Source organism: Meles meles, chromosome 19 (genome assembly GCF_922984935.1).
Source record: "Meles meles chromosome 19, mMelMel3.1 paternal haplotype, whole genome shotgun sequence".
Classification (NCBI taxonomy): domain Eukaryota; kingdom Metazoa; phylum Chordata; class Mammalia; order Carnivora; family Mustelidae; genus Meles; species Meles meles.
In genome coordinates this window covers 22,924,767-22,939,720 of record NC_060084.1, presented here as the reverse complement: position 1 = coordinate 22,939,720, position 14,954 = coordinate 22,924,767, and the positions used below count along the sequence as shown (strand labels likewise).

General features: G+C 37.7%; 1 protein-coding gene across 3 annotated transcripts in view; it reads right to left on the bottom strand.

Moving 5' to 3' along the window:
• Positions 1-14,954, bottom strand: part of CDH8 (cadherin 8) — a 383,236-nt gene that overhangs the window by 243,009 nt on the left and 125,273 nt on the right. For all 3 annotated transcript variants that reach the window (XM_045989291.1, XM_045989294.1, XM_045989292.1), the window contains exon 3: positions 14,311-14,605. In XM_045989291.1, coding sequence (XP_045845247.1) covers positions 14,311-14,605 — 295 coding nt within the window. The remainder of the gene's footprint in view (positions 1-14,310; positions 14,606-14,954) is intronic.

Genomic DNA, 14,954 nt, shown 5'->3' with positions numbered 1-14,954 from the left:
TTTTTAAAGATTTTGTTTATTTACGTAGAGAGAGTGACAGAGAGAGCATGAGAGGGGAGAGGGTCAGAGGGAGAAGCAGACTCCCTGCTGAGCAGGGAGCCCAATGCGGGACTAGATCCTGGGATTCCAGGATCGTGACCTGAGCTGAAGGCAGTTACTTAACCAAGTGAGCCACCCAGGCGCCCCAAGGAAGTTTCCTTTTTAAATGGTAATTTATATCAATAAATAAAATTATAATACTTTGCTCTAACATCACATGTTCCATGTAGGTTAATATAATATTTGATACAGGCGAATTTCAAAGGACTAAAGGTGAGCTTGGTGCTCTAATGAAACTACCACGGATTTGCAACCCGGCCTGCTGACTCCAGAGAGTGAACTCTTACCACTTGGTCTTAATATCTGCACTCATCGTTTGATCGCTGTGACTTCACAGTCTATAAATGAAGGCACTTGATAAATGTTTGTTAAATGTATCTGATGATAACATTAGAAAAAATAGAGAAACGGGGGTGAATTAAAAAGGGGGGCAAAATGTCCATTCCCCCCACTCCCTTTGGGATCAAGGTAGTTTTAAAGATTTTAAAGAATTATTTATTTTTATTTTTATTTTTATTTTTCTTAAGTAATCTCCATACCCAACATGGGGTCAAAGCCAAGACTCCAAGATCAGGAGTTGCATGCGCCACTAAATGAACCAGCCAGGTGCCTCTGGGATAAAGGTAGTTTTACTAAATAAATTCCTTTTAGAAATAAGTGAGATTCGTTTCAGGCACATTAGAGACCTCTTCTGTGTCTTAGGGATGCAGATTTACCAAAACCAACCCTGGTCCTGATATGGAAATTCCCCCTTAGCTGCCCTGAGCTGGGCACATAAAAAGAGACCCAAAATAACATATCTAATGGTAAAGTTACCTTCTAACACCAGAATAAAAACAGAAAAGAGAAGGGGGAGAGGAATCAACAGGATAAATGAATATAAAAATCAATACATTCACTGACTCATTCATGTAGCTTATAAGCTTGGTGGAACTGGTTTTAAGCCCATATTGAGAGAAAGAAACCAGACACAAAACCAAGTGTATGAGTCCACCTATATAAAGTACAAAAGAGGCAAAATGCTATAATTTTAGAAGTGAGGATACTGGTTGCGTTTATGGGCACGGTGACAGAAAGCAGCCCAAGAATGAATTCCGCAAGGCAAGTATTATTCCGATTTTTTAACGCAGGTGCTAATGACATGAATCTGTTCGGCTCGCGAGCATGTGCTCTTATGACACATGCAGTTTACTCTGTGGATATTACACCCTAATGCATAATTTAGAAATACGTACCAGGGACAAGAGAAGGTGAGAATGTGGAAAGGCCTGATAGGAACAAGAACTGTTGTCCACGCTTATGAGAATTCTGACTTCCTGATGCCCTTAGTGCAGAATGAAGCAGGAAGACGATGCCGGGTTCACAGCACAGGGTCTTACTTTCCTTGCTGGGCGGTCCCCCTACACGGCGCTCACAGGGCACCTGCACGGCATTTCCTGGAGCAGTCCGACACTGCAAGAACGATTCCTAAGATGGATCCTGGCCCTCCTCCTTTCATTCAATTTTGACATTGTAACTTGTTACATATACGTATGTGTGGGGATTGTTTAATATTATTTCATCGTCATCTAATGGTAACAGCAGCCCTAATAATTACACAGGAATAACAATAAAAAAAAATGATCCTGGGGTGATTAACATTATTCAGATGATTCTGTCAAGGTGAGAAAAAGGACAACAAAGACATACTCAGGAATGAATTCTGTCCTTTGTTTTCAGTCTTGATCATCCCGCGTTTCTTTAATAGTAATTTTCAAAAGAACAAAGCACGGAAGACTGTAGGTTATCTTACATCCATTAATAGGATCTGTGAATATAAATGGATGGAAATGTGACATTGAGCTTGGCATCAAGTCTTTTATCATACTGAACGGAAACTATTCCTTCTCTCTCTTTCTCTTTCTTTCCGAGGAAGGACAAGGAGATGCAGGATCCTTTTTAAAAGCCTGGCAGAAGGGATATCCCATCCCCAATTCTAGTTTAAACGTTCCCAAGAATATAACATTTCAGTTCATTGTTTCTACATGGACAGCAGTTGATGTCAGGTAAAGACAAAACTTCCTCTTTTATTATATTATGAAGATAAGCACTATATACGACTCATACCATGCCTTCTGCTGAAGAGCCAAGTTCTTTCAAAGGGAAGACACAAGAGTGATGGTCTATTCTCTAGGGCTATATAATGAAAAAAAAAAAAAAAAACCCAGCATATCATTTGGGTGGGCATAAATATTTATTATCTCTTGGCACTATTTACATATCCAGGACAAAAAATGCTTCTATATCCTTCCCATTACTTCTTTTCACAGGCACCGACAGCATGCAAAGGACAATTTTCTACTTCTTAAGAGACACTTGATTTTAAGAAACATTATTATGTCCCTTCCATTTTGGGGGTGTCATGGATGGATGGATGGAGTATCATGGAAGCCAGAGACGGGAACTGTCAAAGTTTCAGTATGTTTCTACAACAGAGACTAAGGAATCCAATAAGAAGTTTCACAGTCTCTTGCTTTGTTACTGGTTTCATGTGCTTCCCTGCACTGTGAAGTGTAGCTTTTACATTTCTCTAAATACATCATGAAAAAATGACGTCTGCCTAAAGGTTTCACCTATCACCATGTTGAGTTACTGGGCAAGATAGGACTTCCACACCTTCTCCGTCTTCATGGCAAATACCTGGGGTTGAGACTAATTGAATTAGATCTGATCAAACGTCTACCTGTGTTCCAAAATGGAAGCAACCTTATATAAGCTGACTGTTAATTACCCATACTGTCACTGGGGAGATGGACAGTTAGTAGAGAATAAATAAACACGAGTTAGGCATACACTCAGGGTGTTCACTGCCACCTTGACAGAGGTATGGTCTCTAGAGGGGGTTACTGACTATAAGATACTCATTTCTGTACTCATTCCCTTTTCTGCAAAAGCTTTCTAACAGCAGGAATAGGCAGAGTAATGCTGTTAGTGGCAAGCTGGGGGACAGTGCCCATGAACACTATGCTGAAGAACAGAATCAGCGGGGCTCATTTTGGACAGATGAAAGGAAAGATAAGAAATCCTCTTAGGTAGCATTTCCCAAAGGTCTGACAGCGTTTTAAGATAGTTCCTGCTTATAATGTGATCCCTGGAACTCATTCAAGTCCTTAAGCTCATCTGTATATTAACTGATTGCTTTCTATTCTAGCTTGTCTACCATTGCTTTGTCTGATGACCATAGAGGGATATCTTTATAGTGTTTTATAGATTATAGATAGGGCTTTGTGGTATTTTGGCAAAACCAATTAGAATTTCTTTCAAAATCAAATTATGAGTTTACCATATGATTAAGCAGTCACACTCCTAGGTATTTATCCAACTGAATTGAAAACTTCTAAACAAAAACCTGTATCTGAATACTTATAACAGCTTTATTTATAATCACACAGAACTGGAAACAATCAAAATATCCTTCAATAAGTAAATGGATACAAAAACTATGGCAATCCATAGGAGAAAAGTCTACCTCGTGATGAAAAGTAATGAACTCTTAAGCCATGCAAAAACATGGATGAATCTTAAATGCACATTACTAAAGGAAAGGTCTACAAACTATATTATTCCTTTACATGATATTATAGGAAAGATGAAATTACAGAGTTAATGAACACATCGGTGACTGCTGGGACTTTTGGAAATGAAGAAGTTTAATAGGTTAAACTCCATGGATATTTTTAAGGCACTAAAGCTATTTTGTATGATACTTTAATGATGGACCCATGGCACAATGTTCTTGTTAAAACCATTAAACTTCATAGCACAATAAGTAAATCTCAATATATGCAAATTTTTTAAAATTAGGATGTCTGCTTGGGTGGCTCAGTGGGTTAAAGCCTCTGAGCCTTTGGCTCAGGTCATGATCTCAGGGTCCTGGGATCGAGCCTCGCATCAGGCTTTCTGCTCAGCAGGGAGCCTGCTTCCTTCTCTCCCTGCCTGCCTCTCTGCCTACTTGTGATCTGTCTGTCAAATAAATAAATAAAATCTTAAAAAAAAAAATTAGGATGTCTGTGTTTCCCAGGATAAAATGCAAAACCTTTGACAAAATAATACAACTATACTGTATACATACTTTGAAACTTACTGAGGGTAGTGGAGGGAAAAGGAGCAGAGCTAAGTGACTGTGTGTGTGTTTGTGTATAAATACACTATAAACACATACACCCTAAAAAAAAAATTAAAAAAAATAAAAAAAACAAAAACAAAAAAAACCCACATACACCCTAACACACTAACATACTAATATTCTAATACATAGATTAGTATACTATTAGTACATACACTAAGATACTACTCATGTATATTTGTGCAATATATGTGTATATATGTGTGTTTTAGTGTATAAATTAGTGTATCCACATTTATTTGTCCTCCCTGTATCTCGGGCCTCCCTGAGAGGGCCTAGTAGCAAAGGCAACCTAGAAGTAACACTCCTCTTGGTTTCTGACACCTCAATAAAAGGAACCAGGACTCCTTGGAGAAATAGTTAATTCTAGAATTACAGTGATAATTATATAAGATAAGCCTGGAACACCATGAAGTTCAAGAAAGTAAGAAAATAAATAAGTGCTAAAATCCAAACCAAAATACTGATGATGAGGAGGAGGAGGACGGATGGATGGATAGTTGGATGGATGGATGGGTAGATGGGTGGATGGAAGGATGGGTGGATGGGTGGATGGGTGAATGGATGGATGGATGGATGGATGGGTGGATGGATGTCAAAGGAACACAGGAGACAACTAAAAGGGCTCCCAGTTGACAAAGCTGAAAAATAAGTTGGGCAAGAAAGTAAAACTGTATTGGATTATAAATCAAAGTGTTAAATAAATAACCCTTGAGTATATACTGATTAAATGAAAGAGAGAAAGAAAAAAGAAAGAAAGGGGGTGCCTGGGTGGTTCAGTGGCTTAAGCCCCTACCTTCGGCTCCGGTCATGATCCCATGGTGCTGGGATCAAGCCTCCCACTGGGCTCTCTGCTCAGCAGGGAGCCTGCTTCCCCCTTCTCTCTCTGCCTGCCTCTCTGCCTGCTTGTGATCTCTGTCTGTCAAATAAATAAATAAATAAATCTTAAAAAAAAAAAAAAGAAAGGAGGAAAGAGACAAATGCCCTATGTATGAGAAATACACATGAGTAAAGTCATTATGTGGTGTGCAGGGGAAAGCATAACTTCCCACTCCTTAAACACATGCTGCACGTTCAGACTTCCTTCTAAAGGGTACAATGTGGAAAGGAGGGGAAAACAGTCACTTTACATTAGGTACCCTGATCAAATAATACCTCAGCCAGGTGACTAAGCTTAGCAGGAAGAGGAATAAATCCTATTGATAGTAGGTTCTCTTGATACAATGTGAAGAAAACAGCACTTTTACTTGTGCGGTCTTCCTCTTCAAACCCACTCTATCCTTCTCCCACCCCAAATGTAGTTCTTGAACTCGGATGACTCTTGTGGCTTGTAAAGATTCATAATTGCTAGATAATGATGAAAACTGAAAAATCTGACATGATTATAAAGGGAAGACTCCTTGGTGTCACGCTCACTGACAAAAAGAAAATGAATAAAATCATCTTAAGCAGTGGCACAAATATGGTTATACAGATTTTAACTCTTCAAATCCAGACACAGGGGATGAAAACTTGTTTTCTTGCAACAGGCGATGTCTCTGAAATGATCTGTATATTCTCATCTCCAGTCTCATATGTAACTATTTTTTATCTTGTTTTACATCTAATTATATATCAAGTACCCACACGCATACATACACACTTTCATCTCTTTTTGCATTCAGTCTACATTATACAAATCTAAATAGCCTTATCCTTTACTTCTTTTAATAGCTCTACCATATTTTATGTATTACTCTATGTGCTGATCTATATATGTAGCTATCTTGCCATATAAATTTCACTGTTTTTCTCTCTGTGAAGTTATTGGTAAGGAGAATAGGAAAAAAACAACACATCTCTCATAAAAGTGTGATTGCTAATCAGCCAAGGACTAAAGGCCTTTGGGCCTAAAAAAAATCAAATGGTAATTTTTAAAGTCCAGTGAATCCCGGTAGTAGTAGTATTAAACCCATCGCTGGAAATATCAAAGTTAAATAATATTAATACATGCATGGAGACACTAAGGAATCCCCAGGACCAGCTCCAAGAGGCAAGGTTCTGAGAAGAGCATGCTGACACCAAAAATAGATTGACAGAGGTGTCCCACATTCATTTTCAGCCAAGACTTCAGAATTTCACAAATGCGTGTTTCGGAGCTGTCCTGACATGTAGCTGCTTCATTTCTCTAACAGGCAAATGTGGGCAAAGGCCGAACTCTATAAGCTTTTGCTCTATGGTCCCTTTTAATTCATGATTTCCTATAATGACAATGTAACAAAAAAACTCATCAAACTGTGGGTGTTGATGCTAATTCACAGAGCTCTGGACACAAGCATGGCTTGAATAACTTATGGAGGATTTGCCCTTTTGCCTCTGGAATCAATAAATATGTTGAGTCCTAAAATATTAATTCTCATACGAGGGCAATGAGACAAGGAAGACACCAGGATCATCAGATTATCTGGGTTGAACCCTACCTTGGTTTCTCAACCCTTGACCTAGAATACAAAGTTTTTCTGAAGTATTTTAAATTTCCTTACTGATAGAAGAACATTTCAGTATTTCTAATATGTATCCCCAATGAAGGTTAGCTTCTTCATGCAGAACAGAAACTACACAATCCTCACGTCATCGTAGAGTTTCGGAACCACAGCTGTTACAGGCACTCGTATCAGGTAGAGCAGCTGGATTTCTTTTGAGAGTATTTATTTCAATCCCCATGATTTCCCACCCATGTTTTCCTAAAGAATTTCAGTTTTGTTCATCACTCTGAATCAAACAAGACAAAAAAATATAATCAAATCCATCAAGATATCTATTTCCACCTTCTTATTCGGCATCTTTTCTTTAAAATAGAGAAAGGGTACCATTTTTTTTAATCTTGCCAAGAGAAAGAAAGAAACCTATAACCTCTAAATTATAAGAGAGGAGAATGTGAGGTTTAAGACTGTTTTAGTATGAACATTCTTTGAACTTTGAAGCTTATGTGACAAAAATTGTTTCTTCAATAATAAAAATTATATGAAAATGAATCTCTATTACTTTGGGATCTTCTTTATAGGTGACTGAAATGAGTACTGGGCAGTGACAAGAATAACAAGTTAATCCATGTAAGCGACAGTCATCATAATTTTTAATTCACTCTTCAGAAATTGTAAATTTGACTGTTTAGCTACCTGCCATACTAACTTGTGGCATTGCATAGAATCAAAAATACCTCCTCATCAGACATGCCTTTGTAAAGCTTTTGTAGTGTGAAACTCTGTTAGTGCTGCAACATATTTATAAAAAAAAATGGTTCCTGGGATCATATAAAAGCATAATTTATCAAATTATGATATATCAATACTTTGAAGACTTGGAAGCAACAAAAAGTATTTCATTTTCTTTAATTCAGTGTTTATCAATTGAATTTGTTTTTTTCTTTTCATAAACGTATTTTGAATATAGATTGGAAAATGTTGCCAATTGCCAAAATGTTGCCAACTATTATACCATAAGAGACAATTGAGGTATATAGGAGAATAAAAGGAAGGAGTATTATACAGTACCCTGCCTCCATTCCTATCTGTGTGCCAACTGCACAATTTAGTACAAAAGCCATTAAGTGTGGGTAGGTGAGAGGAATCTGTGTAAGGGAAGGGAGATAGAGGGAGAATACAACAGTAGGTAAATATTTGTGGGAGAGAACGGGAGCTAAGCGACAGTGTAAATGGAAATCCTTTTTTACAGGATGTGAAGTGTGATCCAAATAATAAATATACTGAGGATAAAGAAACTCGGGTTTCCTATTGTTGGAGGGAAAAAAAAAAAAAAAAAAACCCTCTGGTGTTGCTTTAGATTGAAGGTTAAGAGATGAACTCACAGTTTTCAAAAGATAGCATTTTCGTTTCCTTTGGCTACCATAACAAATTATCACAAATTGGGTTGCTTAAAAACAACAAGAATTTATTCTCTCACAGTTCTGGAGTCCAAAATCAAAGTGTTGACCGGCCCACGTTTCTTCTGAAGGATGTTCCTTTGCCCATTCCGGTTTCTAATAACTCCTGGCATTCCTTAGGGGAGCACAACTCCAGTCTCTGCCTCCATCTAACTCAAGGTCTCCATTTAACTAATTACATCTGCAAAGACCCTAACCTAAAGTCCTGGGCAGACAAAATTTAGTGGGAACACCATTCAACTCAGAAGAGATAATTGTGTGTGTGTGTGTGTGTGTGTGTGTGTGTGTGTGTGTGCATGTGCCCCCATTCATTACTTTATTCTGTCCACTGAGAATATTTGGGAGTAGCAACACTTTTGTAGGAATAAATACAACCAATATCCTGAATTTGGCACCATAATACCAGTCTCATTTAGATGGAACCAGGTCTCTCTGTATAGTTGGCAAATTCCATGGGGCACTCAGTCAGCTGAGTATCTAAAGCAGTTGTGGCTCAGGTCATGATCTCAGGGTCCTGAGACTAAGTGCTGTGCCTGAATCCATGCTCAGTGGGGAGCCTGCTTAATCCCACTCCCTCTGCACTCCCTCTGCCCCTTCCCTCTGTCATGCTGTCCTTCAGATAGCTAGCCAGATAGACAGACAGACAGATACATGAATGAGTGAATGAATGGCAAATTCCAGGGCTGGGTCAGGGAGAATACAAAAGAAGCCTAGAACATTTTGGCCAGTGATAAGACTATACCCAAAGAATGATGAGGCATGTCAATAGGGCATAGAATCAGCTTCAAGGGCATGTCATAGCCAAGTCTAGTATAAATGATATTCATAACTATTATCACAGAAATCTAAAAGCCCAAAATAATATAAAAAATATGCAAGCAAATAAATGGGAAGAAAAGCAAGCTTTTCCCTAGAGAAGAATGTCAAGTAATAAATGCAGATGGAATGAGGGAATTAGTATAACCACCATGTGGCAGCTGTCATGGTAATAATTAATTCAGCCAAGAAACCTCAATGAATGCTAAAATTGGGGGGGGTAGTAATTTGATGAAGAATAAGATATTTACCTAGGTGCAAAGTATCTGCTGACAAAGTTGTCATTAGGTACAAAAAGGAGACAAGCCAAAAAAAAAAAAAAAAAACAACAAAAAAAACAAAAAAAAACTTCACATGGATGCACACAGTTGTATAACACCTTAATGAAATTATTATCAAAATTATTATCACCAATAATGGAATAAATCAGAATCTTGTTCCACTTGATACAAATCAATGTTATCTGTGATAGCACTACCAAAGATGCATATTCTGGATTTAATCTCAAGGAAACATCAGACAAATCCTAACTAAGGAATTCTATAGATTAATTCTTCTATAACCTCCAAGGGTAAAGGTCATAAAAGAAACGACTTAAGAACCATTCCAGATGGAAGCATTCTAGAAACAATGGTAATCCATGTGCAGTCCTGAATTTGATCTTTTTAATGTTAAAAAAAAACTGGAGATATTTGACAAAAGTCTGTGCTTTCAAGAGCAGTGGTATATTGATATAAATTTTCTGATCATGATGGCTGTGGAAAAAAGCATCCATGTGGGAAGGACTTTCCAAGGTTTTCCATGGTGATGGTATATCAAGTCAACAATGCAATCTCAAACTGCTCAAGAAAAAATAAATTCTACAGAACTCCATTTACCTCTTTTCTCTAAGAATGAACGCTTGACTTTATTTTTTTTTTGAAGACCAAGAAATATTCTCTAAGATTAAATGCATTCTGATTCAAAGATAATGAACTTACTTTTTTCTGATATTTTGATGCATGTTTTTTGTGGAAAGCTCCTTCTCCTTTTGCATTCACAACCAGGAAATCTAGAGTCAATCTCAATCATTCTCTTTAGTCTTTATCTTTATTGTATTAAGAGCACCAGTGTTCACCACATGGCTCCTAATTAATTTTATTGTTATATGAATTTCTATGTGATATATTGTTGTTATACTTTTCAAATGCTTAAGTGCCTATCTTGAAAATTGTGTCATACTTTACCCAAACTTTTCCTTTCCAAATGCCGTTTAGTTTTCGATTTAATTTGCAAAGTATATTGACCTCAAGTGCTCTTCCACCTTGGAAAAATATTAACTATTATAAATATGCAGCAGAAGCACAGTGCTCGTACAAACACAATTCTCTAGAGATATTATCGAAGATTAGTACAGCATACTGGTTAAACCCATGAGAGGTAGAGCCAGATGTCTGGATTTAAATCCCAGCTCCTCCACTTAATATCTGGATTTGGATTAGCTATTATTTTTCCCATTTTTCTGATTAAAAATAATGAGATATAAGGAAGTTAATATCAGTACTGATGTTACAGGGTTGTCTCGGATATTAAAAGCATTTAACACAGCTTCTGGCATATAGCACCCTTTCAATATACATTGATTATCATTAGAAAAGCCCTGAGTCTCAGAGAAAACTAAAAATACTTCCAGTTACCTGTTAAGTAACTGTGTACTCTCAACACAGTAATGCCTACCAGCTTAAGCGCTATGTGGCTTCTCATTCTTTCACACTTGCCTTTGCTAATATGCCCTTTTGAATAAAACAGGGTTCATTCCAACACGCACACTTTTTGAAATATAAAGGCAAGGCTTGCTGAGAAATTTTTCATTAACTCAGCCATTCATATCAGTTTACTGAATCTTACTAGTAGAAGTAATTCACAAATGGATGGCTATAAAGAAACTAATACAGGTTGGTCACTAACTCTATGCTCTGCCCAGTACTTAAAATATAATCACTGAATTTTTCCAAACGTATTTACTTAGGGAGAGATCACTGTGCACACCATACAGATAAAGTAAGGCTTATATGGATTATGCCACTTACACAAATAGAAGGAAAATCTGCAGCCAAATAACCTGAGATTCTGTTTTCAACTCAACAAAAGTTTATTTTACCTGAACACAGGAGTAGGCATATGGCCAGGGTTAAACACCGCTCACCCCAATGAACAACAGCATTAAAAATACCTATTTTGTCTGGAACTCAGTACATGTAGGCAAATGTGCATTGAAAAACCAACTTCAACAATGCTAGTGTGGGATTCACAGTTAAATTCAGAGAAGCTGGGGCACCTGGGTGGCTCAGTGGGTTAAAGCCTCTGCCTTAGTCTCGGGTCATGATCCCAGGGTCCTGGGATCGAGCCCTGCTTCAGGCTCTTTGCTCAGCAGGGAGCCTGCTTCCTCCTCTCTCTCTCTCTCTGCCTGCCTCTCTGCCTACTTGTGATCTCTATCTGTCAAATAAATAAATAAAATCTTCAAAAAAAAAAAAAATCAGAGAAGCTCACATGCCACTCTTTATGTGGTATTGCTATAAAAGTGAATTCTCATCAAGTTCTGAAATTCACAGTAGAATGTAAAAGAGCTGTGTCTCCAGACTCCAAGTAAGATATTTCTAAAATAATCTGGCTGCCATTTGGGCAAATATATATGTGTGTTTTGTCTTGACAGCTTGTCAACTGGCAGACAGTTCTCGAACATCACATTCATTTCAATTTAATATTGGTAAAATTTCTCAATTAGAATTTTTATTTTTCACTTTCTGCACAATGAAATCCCTAGTCCTTGCTGGCATTCCTCAGGGCGTACAGGTGCAAGTGCTAGCATTTCTGCAGTAGCAAAGGAAGAAAAATGAAAGAACTAAGGAGGGGAGGGAAGAGACAGGCTGAGAGAGAACAGTGGTAATGGGGAGAGAAAGGAGAGAGTAGCTGACCTTCATCCTGATATTCACCTTCATGAGAAATGAAGGGAATAATTCACAGTTGACAATAAAATAGCGCAGCTGCCTCTGCTTCCTTTAACCAGAGAGGCTGGAGTCAAACAGAAGCCAGGCACCCAGTGCATAAAATCAATACATGAGGACAGGTCCAAAGGTAACATGGGAAATGGGTTAATAAAAATAATTTTAAAAACCACAACAACCACCAATTTTGAACACTTAGTTACTTTATGGCATACCTTTCCTTGTATGCTCTCACACAATGAAAGCAAGATGGAAATTATTATCTTTGTGTTGTTGCTCGGGAAAATAAGCAATAATTTAACCTCCCTGAACTTCAAAGTCAACCAGATAATAAGGGATGGAGCCAGGATTCAAAACTCCATCTCTCTAACTTCAAAAACCACACTTTGAATTGTAGCACAAACCACAGGTTTTTGGAAGAGATGTCACGAGGTACACATTTTTTTTTTAAATAACTGTATATGTTAGAATAGATTATTTCCTTTGCTCTCTACTTTCTTATCAAGAAAAATCTTTTAAATAGAAGGAAAATGCATATATATTTACAGGTAAATACTTATACACCACATTAGCTAATACTATCTTTAATATTCTTTTCTGCGCCGAACGATCTTGAAGTCTGCGAAAGTTTGGGGGGTTTTCTTTTGCAACATATTTATCAGGTATATGATTCATCTCACATAGAAATGGAAGTGTCTGACACATTTACAATAAAGATATAGATGTGGCCATTATGATGCAGAAATCACAACAATGAGATGAAATCAACAGTTCATTGTTTACAGACAATTAAGATAAAGTGTTCTGTTTGCATTGTTGTGGGTATCAATAGTCCTTTAAAACATCTTAGTCTCATCTGGATTTAAAAAAAAAAAAAAAGATGAATTAGGGAAATTCCGTTCCCTAGATGAGTTCATCAAAGAAAAAAGGAAGAAGAAAAACAAACAAACAAAGAAGTTCCTGTTTGTGTGTCTCAGTTCCTGTTTGCCTGTCAGACTCTCAACGGAGTATAAACATGGAGATGCTTTTGTTCATTTGTGGGTTTCTTCTGCTGGTGATGGTGATGGCAGAAAGTTTACTGCCTGCTCCAAAGCCATAGAAGTTTCTCTACGAAAAAGTGTCATTTCAACCAGCTATAGAAGAGCAACTGGATTTTGATTAAAAACAAAAAACAAACAAAAAAACAAATAAACAGACAAAAAACCTGGAAATCCCTGCCGAAGACATAGGCCAAGTTTGGATGGAGTCTTGGCAGGAGAAATACATGGGTATGATAGGAAGACCTGAAATCAATTCTCATTCGCTGCTGCAATGGGTATATTTACCAAAGTTATACTACAGGTTAAAAGGGAAGAGATCAAATAAATCCAGCCTATTTACCTAATCTGGCCTTCAACTTATATGTCTACTTGTGTTTTTTGTCTCTTCATTTCCTCTGCTTCTAATTTACCAGACATTGCCGCACAACATGTACCCTTGTAGGATGTCTTAAATGCCATTTGAAACAAAGTAGGGTACCTATTACACACCTAAGAATGGCTTTTGTGTTCTTACACTCTATATTTTGGATCTTGCCTCTTCTTGTCAGAGTTGGGAGAACTCTAAAACCTCTCCTCTTTATACAAGTCTGGGAACTGGGGTTTTCCTAAACCAAAGCCAGGGGTTGAGGACAGATAAGCATATCCACAAAAGGAAAAAAAGAAACGAAGAAAATGGTGTTTTGAAATAAACTCCGCTCTGTAAAATAAAATGTATATTTCACTGCCTCAGCAGAAGTCAGAGTGAGACATCCGAGACTGCAGTGTTCTTACAAAAAGTTCACTTACAAAAGTCTCTGGCAACTGTGATTTTCTAATTCACTCTTGACTTGACCCACCAGCTCAATCCATATCTGGCTGACTACAGATCTAGACCGTTTTCTATTTCTCTGTGCACTGCATCTGCATGTGAATATACACAAACAAATAATTAAACATCAAGCAAATATCAATAGGATTAGTCTGGCATGTTGGAACAAATCTTGATAAATCCATCTCAGTAACAATACTCAAACTACAAGTCTATGAGAGGAATACAAATTCAGCCTATTGAGGTACTGTCGTTGTAAGGAGAGATATTTTAATAAAACTGCTTCGTCAGTTCCTATTACTAAGGGACTAAAGCTATTGAGCTGTGGAACTTAGGCCAAAAAAGGGGATTTGGAAATGCAAATGAGAGATAAGACGGTAATAAATGTCTTTTATTCAGCAACACACCAGCCCTGATGCCAGCAGCTATTTTAAAGATGACTCTTAATAGTTCAGTGAAATTGGAAGCATACTTACCCAAAATGGACATCTCTGGCACTGTAGCATGATAGGGTCCATTAAGAAACTCTGGCGCATTGTCGTTGATGTCTTGAACTTTAATAATAAATTCAGAAGGAGGCTCCAGAGGCTTGTTCGTCTCCCAGTCCACTGCCTGAGCTGTTAGAGTATACTCAGCCTTTTCCTCCCGGTCAAGTCTTTTTATAGCATGGATATCTCCTGTTATATCATTTATTTGAAATATTGTCCCAGCTCCATCGCCCGATAAGATATACTTGATTTTTTTGCTCCCAGGATCCAGGTCTGTGTGCAGCTAAAATGAAAAGTGACATTGGTTACTTTGTTGTGATGGGGCAACTTGCAAAGTTACTTTTTTTTTTTTTTTTAAAGATTTATTTATTTGACAGAGAGAAATCACAAGAGAGGCAGGCAGAGAGAGAGGAAGGGAAGCAGGCTCTCTGCTGAGCAGAGAGCCCGATGTGGGACTCGATCCCAGGACCCCGAGATCATGACCTGAGCTGAAGGCAGCGGCTTAACCCACTGAGCTACCCAGGCGCCCCGCAAAGTTACTTTTTAACTACCACCTGTTTGAATATCAAGTTGGTTCTTTCTACATTCATCTTAACTTCATCAATTTCTACTAACAGTAGTTGTGCACAGAA